The 23,396-nt window shown below is 32.3% G+C and overlaps 2 protein-coding genes and 2 long non-coding RNA genes across 4 annotated transcripts; 3 read left to right on the top strand and 1 right to left on the bottom strand.

Moving 5' to 3' along the window:
• Positions 1–2,467: 2,467 nt before the first annotated feature.
• LOC123671022 (zinc finger Y-chromosomal protein 1-like) lies at positions 2,468–11,260 on the top strand. The gene is made up of 2 exons (XM_045604667.1): positions 2,468–2,623; positions 9,776–11,260. Exons 1-2 carry the CDS (start codon positions 2,544–2,546, stop codon positions 11,184–11,186), a joined length of 1,491 nt encoding a protein of 496 aa, XP_045460623.1. The 5' UTR covers positions 2,468–2,543; the 3' UTR covers positions 11,187–11,260.
• LOC123671024 lies at positions 5,625–7,653 on the top strand. Its single transcript, XR_006746036.1, has 3 exons — positions 5,625–6,839; positions 7,174–7,294; positions 7,360–7,653. It is a non-coding gene; the product is annotated as an uncharacterized LOC123671024 (long non-coding RNA).
• A 679-nt stretch (positions 11,261–11,939) lies between the features above and the next one.
• Positions 11,940–13,178, bottom strand: LOC123671026. Its single transcript, XR_006746038.1, has 4 exons — positions 12,833–13,178; positions 12,701–12,768; positions 12,462–12,617; positions 11,940–12,402 (listed from the first exon to the last, which is right to left on the bottom strand). It is a non-coding gene; the product is annotated as an uncharacterized LOC123671026 (long non-coding RNA).
• Positions 13,179–15,861: 2,683 nt separating this feature from the next.
• Positions 15,862–20,954, top strand: LOC123682283 (spectrin alpha chain, erythrocytic 1-like). Its single transcript, XM_045620869.1, has 2 exons — positions 15,862–18,200; positions 20,813–20,954. The coding sequence occupies exons 1-2, from the start codon at positions 15,862–15,864 to the stop codon at positions 20,952–20,954; spliced, it is 2,481 nt and encodes an 826-aa protein (XP_045476825.1).
• The last annotated feature ends 2,442 nt before the right edge of the window (positions 20,955–23,396 follow it).

Raw genomic sequence — 23,396 nt, 5'->3', positions numbered from 1 at the left:
TATGCAGAGTTTTAACCCCCAAAAAGAGCTTTAGAAGAAAAGGTGAACAATTTACGAAAACCGCTAAAAAATGCCAAAAATTTTAAATTTACATATTTTGCTATTTCATTCATTTCGTATGAGTTCTTACATCTTTCGGTAAAATGATTATGCTATGACTCCAAATTATTGGCAATTCGAACTCGGGGCTCGAGATTTTTTTTCGTCCAGAACTAAACCTTTCGATTTCTTGTAGTTTTGACGTCTCTGCTACCGATTTCGAGAAAAAATAATATCGAACTATTCTCCAGTAATCCTCATGAAAATCCGAATCATTACAAAGATCCAGTTTACTAGCTGTGATGAATAAATTAATTATGGGATTTGGTACTTATTTACCCACTATGTGGCGAAGATTAAAAATGATTTCATGAAGTGATATGAGCATTACCGAAAAGAAAGACTACAAGTAACATCCTGTATCCTGTATCTCGAAAACAAAGCGTTTGCGAGCTCATGCTTATTGGGGCTTTTTATTCTCAGAATTATTTGAGGAACCTCTTATTTTCCTTCGTAACTTCAATTTAGGAACACCTAATGGCCAGTATAAGGTGAAAACAATCGAATTGGTAATAAAAAAATATTTCGAGTAATTTGGTTCAAACTTCGTTATCAAACCACTGTTTCTAACATTACAGATATGAGTAAACGTTATCGTCAAAAAAATTTTTTCTCATTAACAACCCCCTCCCCAAGAAAACAAAAGATCTACTTCTACGCCTTTGTTGCGGTCTAGTAAAAAAAATAACAATTTTTTTAAGAGTGAGAAGTCTGTCGGGGTAAATGTCAGTTCTTTGCATTTTGAATGCGATAGAGTAATAAGATAGAAGTACCTAGATTAGGTTATTTTTTGCAAGGGAGTTTGTTTTATAATAGTGGGTGATAATTCTGAACTGCACCCTGAGGGAGACCTGGAAAAATAGCAGAAATGATGCAAAATTTGAGAAAAGAAAATATAATCAGGTAGAATTATAGGGAGAAAGTGGATATATCCATAAGGTCCTCATAAAATGTGCATGAGTTGTTACATTTTGGACCAATAATTTTCCTAGAAAAATGCGGTGTTGAAATGAAATATATATTTTTGGAAATCTGTCGTATAGTTGAATATATTATTCTTATTGAATATTAGGTGAAAGTGTAAAAGTAGCTATAGCTAAACTTTCACCTGATAAAAAAGGTTATTATTATTATTATATTCTTAGACCATCTGAAATCTGCTGGAACCGGCAACATAGCGCACATAGTTTTCGATTTGAGTCGTTCGCGTTGTTAGTATGTGAATTCATCACGACCGACAATTGACACTTCAAAACAAAATAAATATTAATTCTAAAGGTTTATCGTATAGGTATATTGATGTTGGAAAATGCGTGAAATATCAATGATAGTGAATTTTGGTCGAATATCCATAATAAAACAAAAATCAACGGCGTATAAGTGTAATGAATGGAGTGACCTTGGCGAAAAATTATTTATTTTTTTTTTTTTGACAAACAATATGCGACAAAATTTGTTGTGTACGAATTCGCATTTCACACCCCAAAATTAGTAAATCTGGAAAATTTAATCTTAGAGCGTTTTGTCCTTATCTACATAATTATCAACTGATGAACCGACTTCTAATGATATTTCTTTAGTGTCAGAAGAAAGAAAACATAGAATAGGCACAACACCTTGAGACTCTCGATTGACTTTTGATGATATAAAGGTATTTTATTGGGAACTCCTACTACAACCGCATTGATATGTTAGCGATACCTGAAACTTATCAAATTTGTATGTACTTTACATTAAACATATGGAAGAACTGAAGGTGGATACACCTATAAGATTTTTGCCTTGACTGTAATTAAGTAGTCTTTTTTCACTGCCTCATCCACCATAGGCTAGGTCTGATGGCCATATCGAACTTATCAAAATTTCTTTCAACTTTACAGGAAAAATAATTCACACCAGTCCAATTGCTAATGATGATAATGTATAGTCTTTCATTACAGTCTTCAAATAAACTACTTAAAAAGAAAAATTCATTTCAGAAAATTCATTTGAATATTTCAATCGCTCAGTTCACAGAGCTTACGAAGAAGAACTGAATAAAGAAAACCTTCACTTGCGCTATCAAGCGCTAAATTCCACTTTAAAAACGTTCCATACATCAGAAAATTATATACGTATCATTTTTTATACTATGTACTTTTACCTATACGTTCTTATAACCATTCAATTTGGAGAGTTTTGTCAGAGTATTTCTATAAACATCTTGGCTTCAAGGATGAATTTAGTTGCAGCAGTAACAGTCGTATTTAGAATCAGAATAAATATTCAAAGATATAGGTAACCTGATATTATAACTGTCGAGACCGGTAGCGGGAACTGGTGAAATATTTCTATTTTTTATGAATACTTCAAATACCTGATTAATTTTTCGATATGGCAACGTAGCTGCCAATTTCATGTGACAGATTCGAGGGTCTATTCTCCATGTGTACCAAGAATAATATATGAGTATTCACAACAGAAGAGTTAAGACTGAATTAGAAGAAATGGGACAAGATGATGATAGGATATCATTTGACTATGAGTGAGTATTTATCTCTGTTTTGTACAAAAAACCTTTAAAATATTTCATGAGTAAGGTATTTGAATGAACCCGCATTTTTCTTTTTTTTGTGTTATATATGTATAACCATAGTATAGTTCTTCATACTTTGATACAACATTGGCAAAATTAGGAGAACGGAAAAAACGGAAAAACGAAAAAAAAGATCAACGAAGTTTGCAGTTCATTTTCTCTTGAACCCTTCAGTCGATTTTTAGCAATTAGTTGATTCCCCAGGAACATACTTGTTTGAAATCCTTAGCTACTTGTTTGTTGTTATACGGGCTGATTCACCGGGATGGCCTCTACTAGACATTTATGGAAAGCTGATCATAATTTTCACTATTTTGAGCTGAAAGTTTGTATATTGGCGTTTGACAATGATCTTTCTTCCTAAAATATTTTCAGTCCTCTACAACTCCTGGTTATGCCGGAAACAGACTACTACTTCCTAATTTCAAATGTCACATCCAGTATATTATTGCATCATTAGATAGCATTTTTGATGACAATTTCGGCAATACGCCATATCTTAGGTAGAAACTCAACGGTTCATGAGTTAATTGGATTATCATGAAAAAAATGAGGGCGATGATTTTTCGAACTTTTCGGCAGAAAAAGCTTTTTTCGCAAAAATATTTTTCTTTTTCAATTCTGCAAGTATATAGTATTATAAGACTGCTTGCGGTTTGGACAAGAATGTATACAGTCCATTCAGGAATTATTGAAATCCCGGGTGGCTTTGGAAAATCGGAATTAAGTTGGTACTGGCTCATTCAGTAACATTTTGAATTGCAGATTTCGGGTTGGCATTGGAAATGTCAGTGACTGGAGGTTAGATTTCAGTTTGTTTGTGTTATTGATTTTGATCCAAGAAATTTCGAAATTAAAAAGTTGTATCAATTTCAAACACACATTGATTAGTTTATCTGAGTATTTCTAACAATACTGTTTGAAAAAAGAAGAAAGCAAGTCAGTACGGCCTGTATTATTAGCGGAAGAAAACCTGTGCGATACGATTTCACCTTAAAAGGATCATTAAATGATTTGATTGTTACCAAAAGCAACCAATATATCAGTCTGGATAAAATTTGACCAAAAAGCATCTAGATTTTAATCAATCGAACACAACATTACATAGAATTAATTCGTTACAAGTTCAAAACAGTTAATTAAAGGAAAATTCTTATGATGAACAGAAAAATATAATAAGTTGAGTACGATTTTATGGTGAATACAGAGAATATTTGCATAAAATGTGAAATTCATTCATCTGGAGGATACTTGGTTATTTGAAAATGGCAGCATTATTGAACAGTGGACTCTAGAAAGAAAACAAAAAGTTTTTCAAATATATTCAAGGGTAAAAGTAGAAGGAGCACTATTTTGAATGATGGATATTTGGATTTTTACCTGGATGTTTGGTTTTGACAGTGGTAATCATGAGGATTATATAAATCTATGAAGGGAGAATTATTTTATAATTGGGTTGCTAAACAAAGTTTATTGCATTGCATCTATAGTTTATTTATATTCTATATTGAAATTGAGTATTGTTATATCTGTTTTTTGTTCTTCAATGAGTAATCCAAAAATCTAATAAATTTCAATTGCTTTATAGAATTTTTACTGAGTATTTAATCGAAAAATATATTTAGAAGAGTAACTTCAAGAATTTCTTCACCTCTTACCCACTTGAAGATAATAATAGAATGCAATAAAATTTTAAAATTCACAAATTAAAAATAATTTCATGCAAGAATGCTTTTAGTGAGTGAGTTCAAGCTGTTATGGGCAAAATACTTTATGTAATTTAATAGTAACTAGTATAAAAGCATTTCAATAAAAAACAGAAAACTTGAGTACAAATAGTACCTATATTTTTCATACAAATTTAATCAATCATTCATGTCATGAACAGTTTCGAAGAATAGTGACTTTAGAAAGTAATTTACACATTGGCTGATAAATTGGTTCCAATTTTGAAAGTTACAGTACAACTGGGATATCAAAATTTTTCATATACTAAATGCATTCTTTAAATTTTATTTCTGTCTTATTATGATATGGCTCTTCCATTCACTAAGCTACACTATTTAAATTTATCAACCAGTTTTTTCTGTTTTCTTCACCAGTTCAGACAACAGTTAAAATGATCCATAAGAGTTATTTGATAAGAATTTTGCAAGCAGGTTGGTATCCAGTGTCCATCAGTAATGCAACAATTTTTGAAGAGCCTTTGGTGAAAAAGAAATATGCATATTTTAATGATCTTCGATGTGATCTTTCATGGGCGACTCTTAAATGAATAGATATCTCTTCATTGGATTTCTTAGAAATGAGATAGCATTTCACTATATTTTCACGTTATATAATCTGAACTTCAATTTATGAAATCATGACTGTATGCGTCCCATCGTAATAATCGTAATTTCGAAAATTCAGGATCTTTCGGATACAAATATGATGAAAATAATTTAAATTGGTTATTTCTATGATGAACCATAGCAATATTTAGTGATATTTTTGTAACCAGAAATAAAGCCGCGATTACACGGAAAAAAATCTATTCTCAAATCAAGAAACAGGATATTCTTGAAATATTAAACTTGATCCAAGTATATATTGAATCAGAAAAAGTGAAGTAAGAAATTTGGTATACTTGGAATGAATAAATAGAATACCGAATACATATACTTCATAGAAATATATAATACTCCATACAAGTAAATGATGTATTCGAAATGAAGGAATAAATTTATTGATTCAAGAATACTATTACATTTTGTTTAAACATACTATATTGCGACTTCGAAGATATCATTTACTCATTTTGAAAATTGAAATATACTCATTCCAAATTATATTTTTGAAGAATTGGTTTACACATTATAATAATTATTGCGAGTGATACATTTTAGTTGTAATTAGAATATGCCCAAGTCACAAAGATGAATTGGAGACCTATTTGCTCATTTTTCATGTTCGAGACTAATCATAATAAATGAAAATATGAAATTGTGTGGACAAAATTTCGTCATAGTGAGACATATTTCATTTTAATATTTAAATATTAGGGTTTGAGTGTTAGAAGGGGAGTGAATGATCCATCTGAACTCCACCCTGTGATTGAATTAGCAGATAATATGAATTTAATCTTTCTTTTTATGTTCATTGTAGCTAACCAACTCAATAAAGGCCATACTAGATAATTTGTTAATATACCGTTTCACAATACAACTAGTTTCTGACGCTAAAAATTGTCATACCATATTGAGGTAAGTTATGTGATTTTTTGAGATGTGTTAATAATACATAAAAATATAAGTGAAATTGATTTTGGTGAGCCATCATGAACCTAAAAAATGATAAGAAAAACACATTTTTCATCTTATTTGAATTTTGACCAGTCTGTTGAAATAACTTTTGTTTCAACATTCAAAAATGGATGAGGTGGTACTAGCAATCAAACACCTGGGATTGCCCCAAATAGCAAGGTTCTCTTGACCGACACAACATGGAAATAATCGTTAACAGTTTACGTTATATTATATGTGTGATATAGAATAAGCCAAAAATTATTTAATGGATATAAATGTATTTTACAAAATATAATTCTTTTGAGTGGTGTCTAATGACCCAAGTGCTTGATCAGTGAAATATTTAAATAAAAAAAAACTAAAATATTTTGAGGACGGATTCCGTTTTGAATAAGATGAGTGACAAAATTTGTTTTGATTTTTGAAAAATTCAAATGATCCAGTTCAGAATAAACCATTCATAATCTGAATTATATTTGCATGTACTAGATCTGAGTATATTATACCGAAATATACTAAAACGCGAGTTCTTTTCCCTGCATCTTCGTCAACATGATTCGACTCGTTTGATATGCCGCGCCAATGAAAACGTTCTTATCCACCTGTTGGCAGTATTTGTCGTAATACAAGTATATAAATGCTTTCATCCACTAGATTCAAGAATATTATTCGAAGATATACTAAAATGCGCCCTCTGTGCAGTTTGCATTAGAAAATATCTCTTTCGATCCCCTTCAGTCTCATTTAGGTGATAGGACTGATCGGTGTACGGTCTACGGAAGTTTTGATTGTGTTATAAGTGTTAGATTCTGAATACATACTGCAAAAAGCAAAATTTAATTAGGGATACATGGAGTGTCTGATTGGAACATTTCAAGGTAAGTTTTTATTTAGTAATAATTTCAACTCATTAAATTTTTTTTCATTAATTCGGATTTCATTTTCCTTTTCATGATGCTCTTCGTGTTTTTTACTATTGTTATTCAGCTTGATATCTTTGTATTATTTCTTTGAGGACTAGGTATTTTTGAATTGATATTTTCAACAAAATTCTTAATTTTTGACAACAAGTGCGTTAATATTTAATAGGATCTGTTATAAAGATTTTCTAGAGCTTTCTAATTATTTTCGAAATATTAATGCACTTTTTGAATACAACTTCCTGTTCATAATTGATGAATGTTAATTGAATTTGATTCTTTTTTTTTGCAGAATATGGAAATTGTTCATGAACAATTGGGAGTTACGTTATCATTTGCTGATGAAAATGTAAATCAATAGACATCTATCGATATGAGTGAGATACAATTTTGGAATAATTCTTCAGGACCAGGTAGTATTTTTCATTCGAAAAAGTCGATAAAATTTATTAATCACAAATTTCTTCTTTCTTTGCAGATCTCAAGTGATATTGGACAAATCATTCAAGAACAGAAAAATAGAGCAACACAGATTAATCAAACCGCCAAGCCCAACCTGTTTTTGGTATCAGGGGAAAATCTATTATAGCCGAAAAGTTTCCAAATTGTTGTATAGATGTAGATGAACTTTTAAACTTTTAAGATTGTATCTCGAATTCTCTCCACCTAAATAATTCATTCTTTGAGAGATAACTAACTATGTCCCTTTAGTCCTTTGTAGTACAATGTTTTATCCTGTATTTGTATAAATGTAATGAAATTTTTTTCCAATGTAGATATTGTTTATTTGTTGGTTTTCATTTTTTATATGATGATTTGAGAAATAAATTCGTTTTTAATATATGCTGTATTGTATTTATTATTCAGATTAAGAAATCTAATGGATTGGATAGATAATTGCATTTATTCTTTCGAATAATTTCAAAAAATTTATTTGAAATTAATATTCATTTCAAGTAAGTTTACTATTTCTTCGGAACAACCATAAAATTAATTTTGAATTTACCATATTATATACTTATTCTAACACTAACTTAATTTTGGTTTGAGTATATCAATTCTTTCATTCGAGTATATGATTCACTACCTTCAAACGAAGAAATGATTGAAATTGAGGAATTCAATATCTTGTCTTGAAAATATTTTATATTCTAACGAAATTTATCAACCACTTATTTCAAGTATAGTCATTCACTCACATCAAATATAAGAATTTTCTTTGGACCAATAATACCGACTTTATTAAATTGAAGAATATCATAAATATACTTATTTGGAATACTTGGTATATTTAAATTTGGAGAATAAAGTATACTTGACCCAAATTTATTATATTCTTGCTTATATATGAATCTACCATATACTTCAACCAAATATTATTCACTCAATTTGAGAATAGATTTTTTTGCGTGTAGACGTTCAAGGCCTACTTCGATGTCAATAATTTCTGAATGGACTGTAAGTTGTTTATAAGAAGATCATGAACTTGGACAACTCAAATTCATCAAAACTCAAGATTTTCAAATTAGAAACTATATTTTTTATTATTTCTATCGATTATAGGTACAAAAAAATTAGGGGGTTACTGAAGCAAGTTACAACAAGTACAACGGATCGAATAATGAACATAACATTGTAATAATCAACATTTCATTGGTTAAATGGAAATTGTTGCTTGATTCAATGAGAACAATTCATCAATATGATGAATGACTTTTCATTGTATTAATATCCCAGTTCATAGGTTTTTTTTTTTTCAAATCATCAATATTAGACCTCAAAACAGTTTCAAAATGATGAACTTGAAGAGCTTTGCCATTCCATTCAAAACATGAATTTCTTGTTCAACAAAGGTACCATATGAAGCGTTCTCTCATATTTAATATATCGCAATAAAAAATAAAAAGAGAAAATGTTCAGAAAAGATGGGCCAACATTTGAGTTTACTTCGAATCTTTTTCAACAGCCTGTCTGCATACACTCCTGGACATAGGCCTCCCCCTGAATTTTCCAATTTTCCCTATCTTTAGCCAAACGGTGCCGACATCGTCCGACCTTTGTTTTATTTATTTTATTTTATTTATTTGTTTATTGCTTCGAATAAAAGCTTGTATTTACTTTTTTTCTTCACCCCTGCATTTAACAAAAACGGATTAAATGAAGATGGCATCTAAATCGTTTATGTACCTGAAGCAGTGGCCTACGCAAAGGAGGATATATCCATTGTAATCTGTAAATTTGTAAATTTTCAATTCAATTCAATTTATTTGAGATTCAAACCACAATTACAATGTGCTTAAATATAGTACAAAATACATACAACAATTTCAATGTTATCCCCATCAAGACGAAACAACAAGTCACAACGCTTCATAAATTATTGGTGTGAAAATTTAATCAACGAATTCTTCATCCAGCTGCTATATTCAAAGGCTTGATCTGATCTGACTGTCTTCGGCATGATCATTATTTATTTACGAGCCAAAAATTCCAGATTATTGATGAAAATAAGCAATCTGTTAAAAATTAATGAGATTTCAAAGTAGAAGCTCCGAACTTCTCTCATTGAAAATCAATCTCAGAAAGTATATACAAATTCAAAGCATATCGGAAACGATTTTTTTTCTTTATCCGCCCCCCTCCCCCAAGGCTCATGTCGGGGTACGCCACTGTCTAGAGGAATGAAGCTACAATTCAAGAAATTAATTGCTGAAATCGGCCAAAGGGTTCAAGGGAAAATGAAATACGAATAAAAAAGAACACTGCTATGTTACCCAAACATAAAATGTAAAAGTTTGCAGGTTACATGAAACGGTCTTTGATTTCCAAAAAATGTTGAAATTGTGTTTTCTTTTAAGATCCCAAAAATTTCCTATTAACTTCTTTGATTCTAGTGTCCAGCATACAATTGACGGGCAGTATACTGAAGATATAAAGACCGAAGACGTAAAGACTGAAGATATAGATATTGTTGACCAGTACATTGATGAGAATGGAATAAGATCGTCTATTGGATATGAAACAGAAATGAAGAGAGATTATAGTTTCAATGACAATATTACTTTTGAAATTGAGCCATTGAGTAGTAAACATGACTCATCTAATAAATATAAAACTAGGAATCATATGGATGCTGCTCCTTCGAATAAACATGAACAAGAATGTCTAGTATGTGAGTATACAACAAATGACAAGACAAATCTAAAACGGCATTTTGATGCTGTTCATTTGAATAAGCGAGAACATAATTGTAAGTTTTGTGAGTATTCTGCTAAACATAAGCAGGGACTTGAAAACCATATAAAGGCTGTTCATTTGGATAAACGAGAACATAAATATCACCTGCGCAACTATGCTTCAGCTTATAAACAGAATATCAAAAAGCATATAGTTGCAGTTCATTCGAATAAACGAGAACATAAATGTGTGTTTTGTGAGTATGCTGCTAACGAAAAGAAACATCTTGAAAACCATATAAAGGCTGTTCATTTGGATAAACGAGAACATAAATGTCACCTGTGCAACTATGCTTCAGCTTATAAACAGAACATCAAAAAGCATATAGGTGCAGTTCATTTGAATGAACAAGAACATAAATGTGGGTTTTGTGAGTATGCTGCTAATGAAAAGAAAGATCTTAAAAAGCATATAAAGGCTGTTCATTTAGATAAACGAGAACATAAATGTCACCTCTGTAACTTTGCTTCAGCTTATAAACAGAACATCAAAAAGCATATAGCTGCAGTTCATTCGAATAAACGAGAACATAAATGTGTGTTTTGTGAGTATGCTGCTAACGAAAAGAAAGATCTTGAAAACCATATAAAGGCTGTTCATTTGGATAAACGAGAACATAGATGTCACCTGTGCAATTATGCTTCAGCTTATAGACAGAACATCCAAAGGCATATAGAAGTAGTTCATCTGAACAAACGAGAATATAAATGTGGATTTTGTGAGTATGTAGCTCAGCAGAAAGGACAATTTGAAAATCATATGAAGGCTGTTCATTTGGAAAAACGAGAACATAAATGTCACCTGTGCAACTATGCTACAGCTTATAAAGGGAACATCAAAAATCATATAGATGCAGTTCATTCGAATAAACGAGAACATAAATGTGTGTTTTGTGAGTATGCTGCTAATGAAAAGAAAGTTCTTGAAAACCATATAAAGGCTGTTCATTTGGATAAACGAGAACATAAATGTCACTTGTGCAACTATGCTTCAGCTTATAAACAGAGCATCAAAAGGCATATAGATGAAGTTCATTTGAAGTATAAACGAAAAGGGAGGAGTCGATAAAGATATGAATGTTATTCGCTTCAATAAACGCGAATGTGTTAATATTTTTAACTACTCATGTTCATTCATAATCATTCATAATCATACTCATACTCGCCTACGAGTATGATTCAGTTATAAAAGAAACCTAAAAAAAGCATATAAATACTATTCATTTGAATGAAAAAAACTAAAATATCACCTATACAAGTTCACTGTGTTTGGTAACAAAATTGTCATGGGAAAATGAGTAACTACCTCTAGTGCCTGATGATGTTATGACGATTCAGAATTGAATAATTTAATCGTGAGGACAAATGTAACTGAGGTACCTCTCAACAATCAGATTGTGAATATCAACGCTTGCAGAACAGAATTAATCAATATTTATTTTATCGAATTAATTAGTAAAATTCTCAAAGAAACCTATTTTAAATATTGATTTTTTTAAAATTAATTTCTGAACAACAATTTCTTCATAATTAATTCATAAGCAGTAATATTCCTAAATAAAGCTATTTCAAATATTGATTTTCATTTTAATTAATTTATGAACAACAATTTCTTCAAAATTAATCTTAAGCAGTAATCCATAAGAAGTAATATCATTGAATAAACCTATTTTAAATATATTGATTTTTATTTTATTTAATTTGTGAGCAACAATTTCCTCATAAGTAATTCATAAGCAGTAATGTTCCTAAATAAACAATCTATTTCAAATATTGATTTTGATTTTAATTAAGTTGATCAGGTGCCATCTGTGCCTCACCCAAAGTCACAAAGACAAATCCAGGGTGGGACACCTTGGATTTGACTCTGTGATTGCAAAACGGTTCTCACTACTCCACTTTTATTTCAATTATCTGTGTATTAATCATAACTTTCGCTTCTCTATCCTTTAATGTAGTAAGAATTCCTTCATTAATTTTCTTCCTGTTTTTAAGAGATTCAATCTCTTATCAAGGAGTGTAATATTTCTCAACAAACTCTGTTCGAGTGAGAGCCTTGGAAATTGTAGTCTCCTTCTTTTTTTCATTTCACATTCAAAGTACTATACCAAAATATCAGTTGAGCGCAGCAGTAATGCTATGAAGTAATAAAGACAAAGATTTAATTGGTAAGCATAATGATTCCTGGGGTCACGAAGCTCCAAAATGTGACGCAAGGAAATGTAGTCGACTCGCCGTAACAACCATTTTGGAAATGTGGTCTCCTTCTTGATAATGGTGGTTCCCTTGACAAAAAATGAATGATAGTAATAAACAATTGATACTTTGAAATAGGTTTTGTTACCATCAAATTTTCTTTTTTTATATCTTGATTTCCAGGGGGCGGGGGAGTCTCTTTCTCTAAAATTCATTCAGTCTATGCAAGCTCCGAGACACTCAGAAGCTGACTTACAGGTGTCAGCAACTCTGATGACACATATTTTTGAAAAGTTTCATTGTTCTGAAAGAAAGTATATTAGTGGTCTTAGTTAACTCAAATATTATGAAAAGTAAATTGTTTTGATCATGAACAAAATTACTTACAACAGTATTCACTTCATAATTATGATTTAATAAGATAAGTCTTCGCTTACAGATGTTCTTCAATATTGCTGTGTAAAAGTGAACTAAAATAGTGGAATCTCTGCTTAAAAAATAACCAAATTTTATACTCACGTGAGTACTACAGAAAACATTATAAGGCTGAAGAATCATTTGATTCAATCCATGGAAAAGCATTGAAATATAATTATTTGAAATATTCATACGTATTATCAGAGAACGACGTACTCGGCAAAAAAAGGGAACAGCTGCGACAAATCCTGCAAAGAAGAACACAGCTATCTCGTTAATTAAAGGCGTTCATACACTATAGATAATTGAAACAACTAAAATTATGAATGACGCTGCCGTTGAAAAAATAATGGATGAAATCCAAAAAAATAAAGAAGAATTGAAAAATGCAATCAAGGCAAGTGAAACTAGGCTATTGTTGACGCACGAAAATCTCAAAACTAAAGTTCACGATTTGGAAAAAGAAAATTTCTCCTTGAGAAATAAGGTTGAATTTCTTGAGAAAGGTAGTAAAGAAAACAATATTGTCATTTTTGGAATAGACTTAGACGAGGAAGTTTCAGTAGAACATGTTCTTCAAGAACTAAATAACCGTCTTGAGATTGATATTACTTACAAAAATATCAATAACATATCGTCGGCTAAGAGTGTAAATCTGCTATGTCCATAATGAACAATTTCACAGGAGACCGAAAAAACCGTACAGTACAGTGTTATAATAATAATAATAAGAGAGTTTATTCATGAAAATACATTCAATAGAGTTTATTGGATGTATTTTCATTAATAAACACTTTCATTATTATTATTATAACAATGTACTGTACGGTTTTTTTGGTCTCCTGTAAAATTGTTCATTATGGACATGGCAGATTTACACTCTTAGCCGACGATATACCGTTTAGGAAAAAATAAAGAATGTCCTGTTAAAATTGAATTTAATTTCCTACTTAACGAAAAAGAATGTCCTACAAAATGCTAAGAAGTTGAAAGGTTCTGGTATTTCCATCGTACATGATCCTTACAATAAAAGAACAAGAAGAATACATAATTTTGAGAAGATGACTGTTGACAAAAAGAGAGAAAGGAGAAAAGAATAGCTTCATTAAAAAGTTGGTTGTAAATGGAAATGAGTTTATTATTGAAGAGTTACTAGGAATTGAAGAAGACGAAGCCTTACCGAAGACAAATAGTACCTCTGCCACACCGACACAGAAACTGCTCCTACAGCCCGAAACTCCGGGGGAACAACTACGAACCTCATTGGTGGCTTCGAAAGAAAACGTATCAATCGAACTCAAGAAAAACCAAATAAAATTGGATAAAATTATGAAACTTTGTTCTGATTCGTCTTCATTGCATATTGGAAAAAATCAAAGTAGGTACTTAATAAAGAAATAGATAAAATAAACATTTCAGTTATTATTGTTGTTGAATTACTATAAAAAAGAAAAAAAAAATATATTATCATCATCATAATTGTAAGCCATTAGTAATTTTTGTTCTATCTATATATAATGCTGTTTTATACTGGGTTACTATCTTATACTTCATTTGTAATTTAATATATTATATAATCACTATGGATCAGTACATTAGAGATTGCGAATACTAGACAGTCAATACGATCGAGGTCGAGCAAATGTGCAGTATATTGGATTACCCTGTTGATTCTTGCGATAACAACACTTTTTCTTTGGTACACGAGAATATTAGAAGCATAGCAAAGAATATTGATGAATTCGATTTATATTTAGGTGAAACCGATACAGTATTCGATTATATCATTTTGACAGAAACTTGGTTGATTCAATATATTAATTTCTTCAGTAAAAATGGTTACGTGACTATTTACCATGGAGGAGATGACAATAAAAACGATGGTGTTGTTGTATATATAAAGGAAAATTCTAATTACGTAACGAATTATTCACTTGTATATTATTGTGAATAAATGAATATAAAAAAAAAATATAACATTATCCACATTGATAAATGCAAAGCAATAGAAACTCAAATCAATACTCGTAACAGAAAGAAACTAATAATCATAGCTCTTTATAGACCTCCTTTCACGAACGTAATACTATTTCTGGATCAACTCAAACTTTACCTGGAACAATCAAGACAAAAAACATCAGATTACCATATTATTGTCGGTGATATGAACATAAATATCGGACTTGAGGATGACGAAATTGTATCGGAGTATCTAAACATATTGAGTGAATGTTTTGAATCGATGATAAACAAAGATATTAGAGTACAAGGTAAGTCTGCTTCGTGTATTGATCATATTTTTTTGAAATGTAAAACACCTGAGTTCAAGGAAAAGTGTAGGCCAATAATTGTACACTCACATATCACTGAATCAGTGATATGTGAGTGTACAATTATTGGCCTACACTTTTCCTTGAACTCAGGTGTTTTACATTTCAAAAAAATATGATCAATATAATGATATGATACGATCAGTGACACTGATCATTATACTCAAATCTTGAAAATACCGATTGAGTTGGAACCTACACAGGCTTCAATAGAATCCTATGTTGAATACATTGATTACAAGAACTTAAGGAGCGAATAATTAAGAATTTTTTATTCCTTGAATTATCATACATAAAAAAAAATTTAACGGTTGGATTTGGCTACTCTCTCCAACTCATCCTTCTTCTTGATAGCATAAGAATTTGATGATCCCTTTGCCGTCGTAGTATACAAGAGAGTACTCAAATTCAAATTTACGGCGGTCAGTGCCGTACACTCAATTAGATATAAGTTGTAGAAATAAATTAATATAGTAGTGAAAATAAATTAGTGTAATATTTGAAATAAATCATCTGTAAATAGTTATTTATAGTTGTGTACCTGAAATAAATTAGTGTTAGCCAGAAGTACCGATTTAATTAACCGAAAAACGTTACAATTGGTGTCAGAAGTGGGGTTCGCGTGTGTTTTCGAACCGAGAGTTAATTAAATCGTGAACATTTCTGTGGATATTTTTGTGGACATTATCGTGGACATTTCTTTTTAGTGGACATTCTCGTGGGCATTTTTGTGGACAGTAGTGCGAACACTTTTTGTGGCCATATTTTTGAATGCCAGTTACGAGATCGCAGTCAAGTAAAATGGATCAGACAACCTTGGATTTCTTCAAGCAAGCTTTTGAGCAACTAACCAAGCAAATACAGGATAACCATACAGAAATTAAATCCACCAGAACAGCAATAAAGGAAAGCATCAAATCAATTAAAAATGAAATAAAGGATAATTGTAGAAGAATGATGGATAAGGATAACACGAAAAGGTTAGAGAATACTAGGAATGAGGTTGAATCGAAGAAACTGGAGGACCATGAAAGGAACCAGAATAATCAGGAAGTGTCAAAAATGATGGAAGCTATACCAGATAGAAAAAAAGAAAGTTTGCAAATGACGGAAGCCAGAAGACTGAAACTGAAAGAATACAGGGCCCTTCAGAAATTCCAGAAGAATGTTTGCAGCGTGGAGATCTGGTTGAAACAAAAGCTTCAAATAACGGCAGATGAGAGCAATAGGGAACCTCATAACCTGGAAAGTGAAATCCAGAAGCATTCTACATTTGAAGCAGAGGTTATGGACAGCGATGAAAGAGTGCAGAGCGTAATAAACGAGGGACAAGAGTTACTACATTCGAATCACTATGCCAAAGATGAAATAGCCATAAGGCTAGAAGAAATCAAAGAGGATTGGAAAAGACTGTTGGAACTCAAGCAGATCAAACGGGAAAAGCTGAACGAGGCATATCAAGCACTGCTCTTCAGGAGGCCCGTCGAAGAGTTTGAGGTTTGGCTAGGTGAAGTCGAGATTGAAGTTAGTAACGATTTCGGAAACGACTTGGCTTCAGACAACAACATCCTAAGGTGCCATCCCGCTTTGGAAAATGACTACCAACATCACCTAGAGAACTACGAGAGCATCAACGAGATAGATGAGGAGGTACAGTGGTTGAGCGATAGGAAATCGCTGGCAGCGTCTTTGGACATGAGTATCAGTCTTACCGCGGTCCAGAGCTTACAGAAAAAGTATCGGACGCTGGAGGTCGAGCTGAACTCGAGGGAACACATCGTGAAAAGTTTGATGGATAGGGCGGTCAACATGATGAGATCCGGTCATGAGATCTCCAATGATATCAGTGAGAAGGTGAAGGAATTGGAGAATCGATTTGTGATGGTAAGGGATATGGCCAGTCTGAAGATGTTGAGGTTACAAGATGCCCTTGAATTGGAAAAGTTTTACGAGCAGAGTTCAGAAGCTGAGGCCTGGATTGATGACAAGTTGTTGGCTCTGGCAACAAGTGAGGTTGGTAGAGATGAGATTTCCATTCAGACGTTGCAGGGAGAGCTGGATATAATAACTGCTGAAGTTGAAGCTTACCAGGAAACGATCGATAAATTATCCCAGAGATGTTGCCATCTTGTGGGAAGAGAGCACTACGATGCAGATAACATCAAGAAAAGAGAGGAAGAAATAGTGCACAAGTTCAAGAAGTTAGGTCAGCTAGTGGCTCAGAGGGAAGTTTCCCTCTCTGAAGCCTTCCAGTATTTCGGGTTCCTCCAAGAGTGCACCAAGCTCCAAGAATGGATCAAGGACCAGATGACCAATTCCAAAATTGAAAAGCATGGAGTTGATGTCGAGCATGTGGAACTTCTAATTCATGCCTTCGACACTTTTTACGCTAGTTTAATGAATAGCGAGGCAAGGCTCCAATCATGTTTAATCAGTGGAAATGCTCTGATAGAAGCTAAATGCAGATATAGCGCCAAGATCCAGGAGAAGATGATTGAGGTCCAGACTCAATGGCAGGATCTTTTGGAGCTGGTAAACGGTCTGAATGAACTATTGGTCGGAGCAAAACATGTGCATATGTTCGATAGAAGAGCTGAAGAAATAATCTCTTGGATAAGCGAGAAAGAAGTTGACTTGTGCTACGAAACCAATAGTCAAGACTCGGAAAGTAACCAAGATTTGCTCAGAAAACCTCAGACTTTTGAGGGCGAGTTGGAAGTGATCGAGGACAAGGCGAACTTTAGAGAACAAGAGGCCAAGAAATTTGTCGAGGAATTCCCAGAAACCAATGAGCACATTGACAGCAAGAGAGAAGATACGCTGGAAGCTTACAAATATCTTGTTGTGTGCGCAGAGAGAAAGAAATATAACTTGCAGCAATTGGGACCATCCCGAGGTTATATTAACCAAGATATTGCCGAGAAGTTCAAGATCCTGAAGATTGGATTAGGGACTTGGAAGAAGCAAAAGGATATCTGCGATCAGAACCTGGACGTTCAGTTATTCAAGAAGGAGGTGTCCGTATTCGTGAATTGGCTGATAACGAGGGACGACGCTCTCAAGGAAGAGAAACTGGAAGATCTGATCGGGAGGTATTGCGACTTTGAGGAGAGGTTCAAAGTTCAAGAGAAGACTGTTAGGTGCTATTTCTGTGAACAAGGAAATTGCAGAAACGGAGAATCCTGTAGTTTTAGCCACCGTGCCGGATATGTTCAGGGACTGAACATCCTAGGAAGGGGGCAGTGTAACGAATTCGCAAGCCCTACGCCACTGCCTCTTTCTAGAAGGTACCGGAAGCACCGAAAGCTGGATAGAAAGATCAAGACGCTTCTAGAGAGAGATGCGAGCGGTATATAACCAATCGAAGCCGCAGAGCAGGGCAGTGCGACGGAAAACGGCGGTCAGTGCCGTACACTCAATTAGATATAAGTTGTAGAAATAAATTATTATAGTAGTGAAAATAAATTAGTGTAATAGTTGAAATAAATCATCTGTAAATAGTTATTTATAGTTGTGTACCTGAAATAAATTAGTATTAGCCAGAAGTATCGATTTAATTAACCGAAAAACGTTACAATACGATCAACGAAATCACAACTACCCCATAACTTTCCCTTGAGGGGCACATTTGAGCACAAATTGACTACATTACGTAGAGGTAATCTGATTCAGATTTCAGATTACTTTTTACGAATTCCACTAAAAAAAATACTTTCGAGATTTTGAAAAAAAAATAAGTTTCAAAGTGAACGATCTAAAGTTACTGAAGGTACTACGAATATACTGTGTCCGTAAAGTATGGAAAAAATTCATTTTTAAACAGACCGTTTTCAGAAAAAATCCTGAAAAATGTCGATTTTTTATTTCAATTTACCGTATTTTAAAATAATAATCTAATATACAGGGTGAATTACTTTCGAGTGATGACGTCATCGTAATTTTTGTTTAAATGGAACACCTCCATTTTGTCTCAATTTTCCGACTACTCTAGCTGAGTTTGTCTGAGTTGTCTAGCGGCAATTGGTTTGAATGTAACACCCTTTAACTTGTGTTAAAAAGCGCTTTATCTCAAAAAGATCCATAATTACAGTTTACTCCAGTAAATTATATGCGTGTATACGTTCTTAACCATTCCATTTGAAGAGTTGTTAGAGTATTCCAATAAACATCATGTTTACCCAGAAAAAAATGAGAATAATCATAATAGAGTGAAGATAGAATTGGAAGAAATGGAACAAGACTATGATAGGATATCATTTGACTATAAGTGAGTATTCATCTCTGGTTTGAACAACAAACTGATGAAATATTTCTACAGTATCTTACTTGAATGAACCTGATATTTTCACTTTTTTAGGAACTATTTACATACACACCGGAAAAATTAGGGGAACGGGCAAAATCTCAACGAAGTTCATTTTCTTCTGAACCCTTCAGCCGATTTCAGAAATCATTTTTTTTATTTGTAGTTTGATTTCTCAGAACTATAACTACTCGAATGTCATCCTCAGCTACTTTGATTGTTGTTATATACAGAGGAGAACAAAAAAAAATGAAAAGTAATTAATTATTGACAACTCCCTTTGGTGTGAATTGTTGACAAACGAAAGTGTTTACGAACACTTCGTGTTGGCACGAAATCGTTGAGGAAAAATTAATCTTCAAATTAATTGAAACGAGATATGATTACTTCAAACTTACTTGTTTCATATGTTTTGAAGATGTTCTCTTTTTATTTATTGCGATATCTCAATTTTGAGTGGTTTCAGTACACTGAAAAAAAAGTGTTAATTGTATTAAAGAATGGTAATAATCAAAATTGATGTTGAGCGTTTGCTGTTCGATGAATAATTCATTGGATACAAGAATTTTGAACATGTTTTGGTTTATATTAACTACAAAACTACAAATTCTATGTTCTAAGCTAACATTATAGTAATGAATCAATACAATTAATTTTTTCATGGAACTTACATATATTTTCCGGTGTATCAATTTAATCTAACTTGAAGAGTTTTGCGATTCTATACATTTATTCTCGAAAAATAGTACCATATGAAGGGCTTAAATTTTTCTCAAATTCGAGAACTGTTGTGTTTCAAGCTACAAACATAAAAAATTGTTGCTGAAATCGGACAAAGTATTCAAGGGAAAATGAACAACAAACTTCCTTGAAATATTTTCGGTTTCCCTAAATTTGCCTGTGTGTATATATTTTTTGAAGACACTGTATTATTTTTGGATGGTGATTGATTATTTTTTATTCCACAATGTTTTTCCACTCTGAAAATATTCAAAAATTCAGAGATTACTCGCAAATCAAAAACAAAAAGAATGATTTCTTTGAACAATGAGAAGTGTTACAAAATTAATTTCAAATCAATAATGGTTCAAATTGAACTGGTACGATAATTATATAATTTTTAATGAATGGAAAGATGGCAAATAATCCTTGTGAAATATTTGGGTCACTTCAGATGCTAAGTTACCCAAACATAAAAATGAAAATAATAGTTTTAACGTCTGAAAATAAATATAAGAGAATAATATAACTTCAATAATAGGAATACTTTTTCCGGAATTGAAAATTTTCTGATTGCCATTATAAATTATTCTCTTATGAAGAAGAGAATTTGCAGGTAACAGATTATATGAAACAGCCTTTCAAGTCCAAAAATGTTGAAATTGTGTTTTCTCCTAACATCCTAAAAATGTCATTGTTCCTCTTAACAAATAACTTCTTTGATTCTAGCGTTCAGTACGCAATTGACGGGCAGTATACTGAAGATATGGAGACCGAAGACGTAAAGACTGAAGATATAGATATTGTTGACCAGTACATTGATGAGAATGGAATAAAATTCTATTTGGTATTGGATATGAAACAGAAATGAAGAGAGATTATAGTTTCAATGAGAGAATTACTTTTGAAATTAAGTTATTGAGTAGTGAAGATGAACATTCTGATAAATATCAAACTAGGAATGATTTGGATGCTGTTCCTTCGAATAAACAAGAACAAGAATGTCTAGTATGAGAGTATACAACAAATGACAAGAGAAATCTAAATCGGCATTATAATGTTGTTCATTTGAATAAGCGAAAACATCATTGTGAGTTTTGTGAGTTTTCTGCTGAATATAAGCAAGGTCTTGAAATTCATATGAAGGCTGTTCATTTGAATAAACGAGAACATAGATGTAACCTGTGCAACTATGCTTCAGTTTATAAAGGGAACATCGAAAGGCATATTGTTGCAGTTCATTCGAATAAACGAGAACATATATGTCACCTACCTGTGCAACTATACTTCAGCTTATACAAAGAACCTCAAAAGGCATATAGCTGGAGTTCATATGAAGGCTGTTCATTCGGATAAACGAGAACATAGATTTCACTCTGCAATTATGCTTCAGCTTATAAACATAACATGAATAAGGCATATAGATGCAGTTCATTTGAATAAACGAGAATATAAATGTAAGTTTTGTGAGTATTCTGCTAAACATAAGCCAGGACTTGAAATTCATATAAAGGCTGTTCATTTGGATAAACGAGAACATAGATGTCACCTGTGCAACTATGCTTCAGCTTATAAAGGGAACATCGAAATGTATGTAGTTGGAGTTCATTCGAATAAACGAGAACATAGATGTCACTTGTGCAACTATACTTCAGCTTATACAAAAAACCTCAAAAGGCATATAGCTGGAGTTCATTCGCATAAACAAGAACATGAATGTGAGTTTTGTGAGTATGCTGCTAAACATAAGGAAGTACTTGAAAAACAAATGAAGGCTGATCATTTGGATAAACTGGAACATAGATGTCACCTGTGCAAATTTGCTTCAGTTTATAAACATAACATGAAAAGGCATATAGATGCAGTTCATTTGAAGTAAGCAACTGAACAAAAGGGAGGAGTCGATAAGGATATGAATGTTATTCACTTCAATAAAAGAGAACATATGTGTTAACATATTTAACTACTCATACCCATAACCACACTCATACTCGCATACGAGTATGCTCCAGTTAAAAATAAGAGCCTCCGAAAACATATAAATATTATTCATTCGAATGAAAAAAAATTAAATATCACCTATGTAACTTTACTGAGGTTGGTAACAAAATTGTCATGTGGAAAATGAGGAACTACCTCTAGTACCTGATGATATTGACGATTCAGAATTGAATAATTTGATCGTGACGAAAAATGTACCTGATGTACCTCTTAACAATCAGAGTGTGAGTATCAACGCATGCAGAACATAATTAATTAATGGTTATTTTATCAAATTAATTCATAAGCAGTAATATTCTTAAATTAACGACCTAGTTTAAATATTTATTTTTATTTTAATTGAGTTGTGAACAACAATTTCTTCGTAATTAATTCATAAGCAGTAATGTTCTTAAATAAACGATCTATTTCAAATATTGTTTTTAATTTAATTAAGTTGATCAGTTGCCATCTGTGCCCAGTTTCAAAGTCACAAAGACAAATAATATACAACAAATGATTTAATCGATGAGTGTAATGATTCCTGGGGTCACGAAGCTCCAAAATGTGACGCAAGGAAATGTAGTCGACTCGCCGTAACAACCATTTTGGAAATGTGGTCTCCTTCTTGATAATGGTGGTACCCTTGAAAAAATGAATGATATTGATAAACAATTGATACTTCGAAATAGGTTTTGTTATAGTATATCAAAAGTCACTTGAACTAGTCCATAAAAACGCTTGGCCAGATGTCTCTTTGAAGTGGATACCGCGATCTGCTAGATACCGGGGTTTATTTGAAAGTATTTTTAGGCAATAAATATACCGGACCCAAAAGGATTTCTGGAGACTTGGACAACCCTTGTAAAATCGAAATACTCAGCTTCCTCCAAGTGTCTTTGGATTTACTGTACCATCATATTTTTGAAAAGTTTCATTGTTCTGAAAGAAAATATATAAGTGGTCTTAGATAACCCAAATTTTAAGAAAAGTGCATTGTTTTGATCATGAGCAAAATCACTTACAACAGTATTCACTTCATACTAATAATATAAAATTTTCTTCCTGGTGTTCCATATCTCCTCCTACCTCACATTGGAGGCCTTATTGTTCATCAAAGATAAGAAAATGTCATTGCATTCATAGTTTTTTGATATCAGTGCCCAGTCAGAACCTGGTTTTTGAATTTTTCTTCTTTATTTGGCCGCAAATTTTCCCCCCTCCCTCTTTCAATTTTATAATCTCATTAACATTTCTTTGGACCGCAATATGCATAAGCTTTTCGAGGCATTTACCTCTGCTGTAATTTTTCTCGAACTCCGTTTTTTCAGGT

This window comes from Harmonia axyridis, chromosome 1 (assembly GCF_914767665.1).
Source record: "Harmonia axyridis chromosome 1, icHarAxyr1.1, whole genome shotgun sequence".
Classification (NCBI taxonomy): Eukaryota; Metazoa; Arthropoda; class Insecta; order Coleoptera; family Coccinellidae; genus Harmonia; species Harmonia axyridis.
This window is presented reverse-complemented; position numbering and strand designations above follow the sequence as displayed.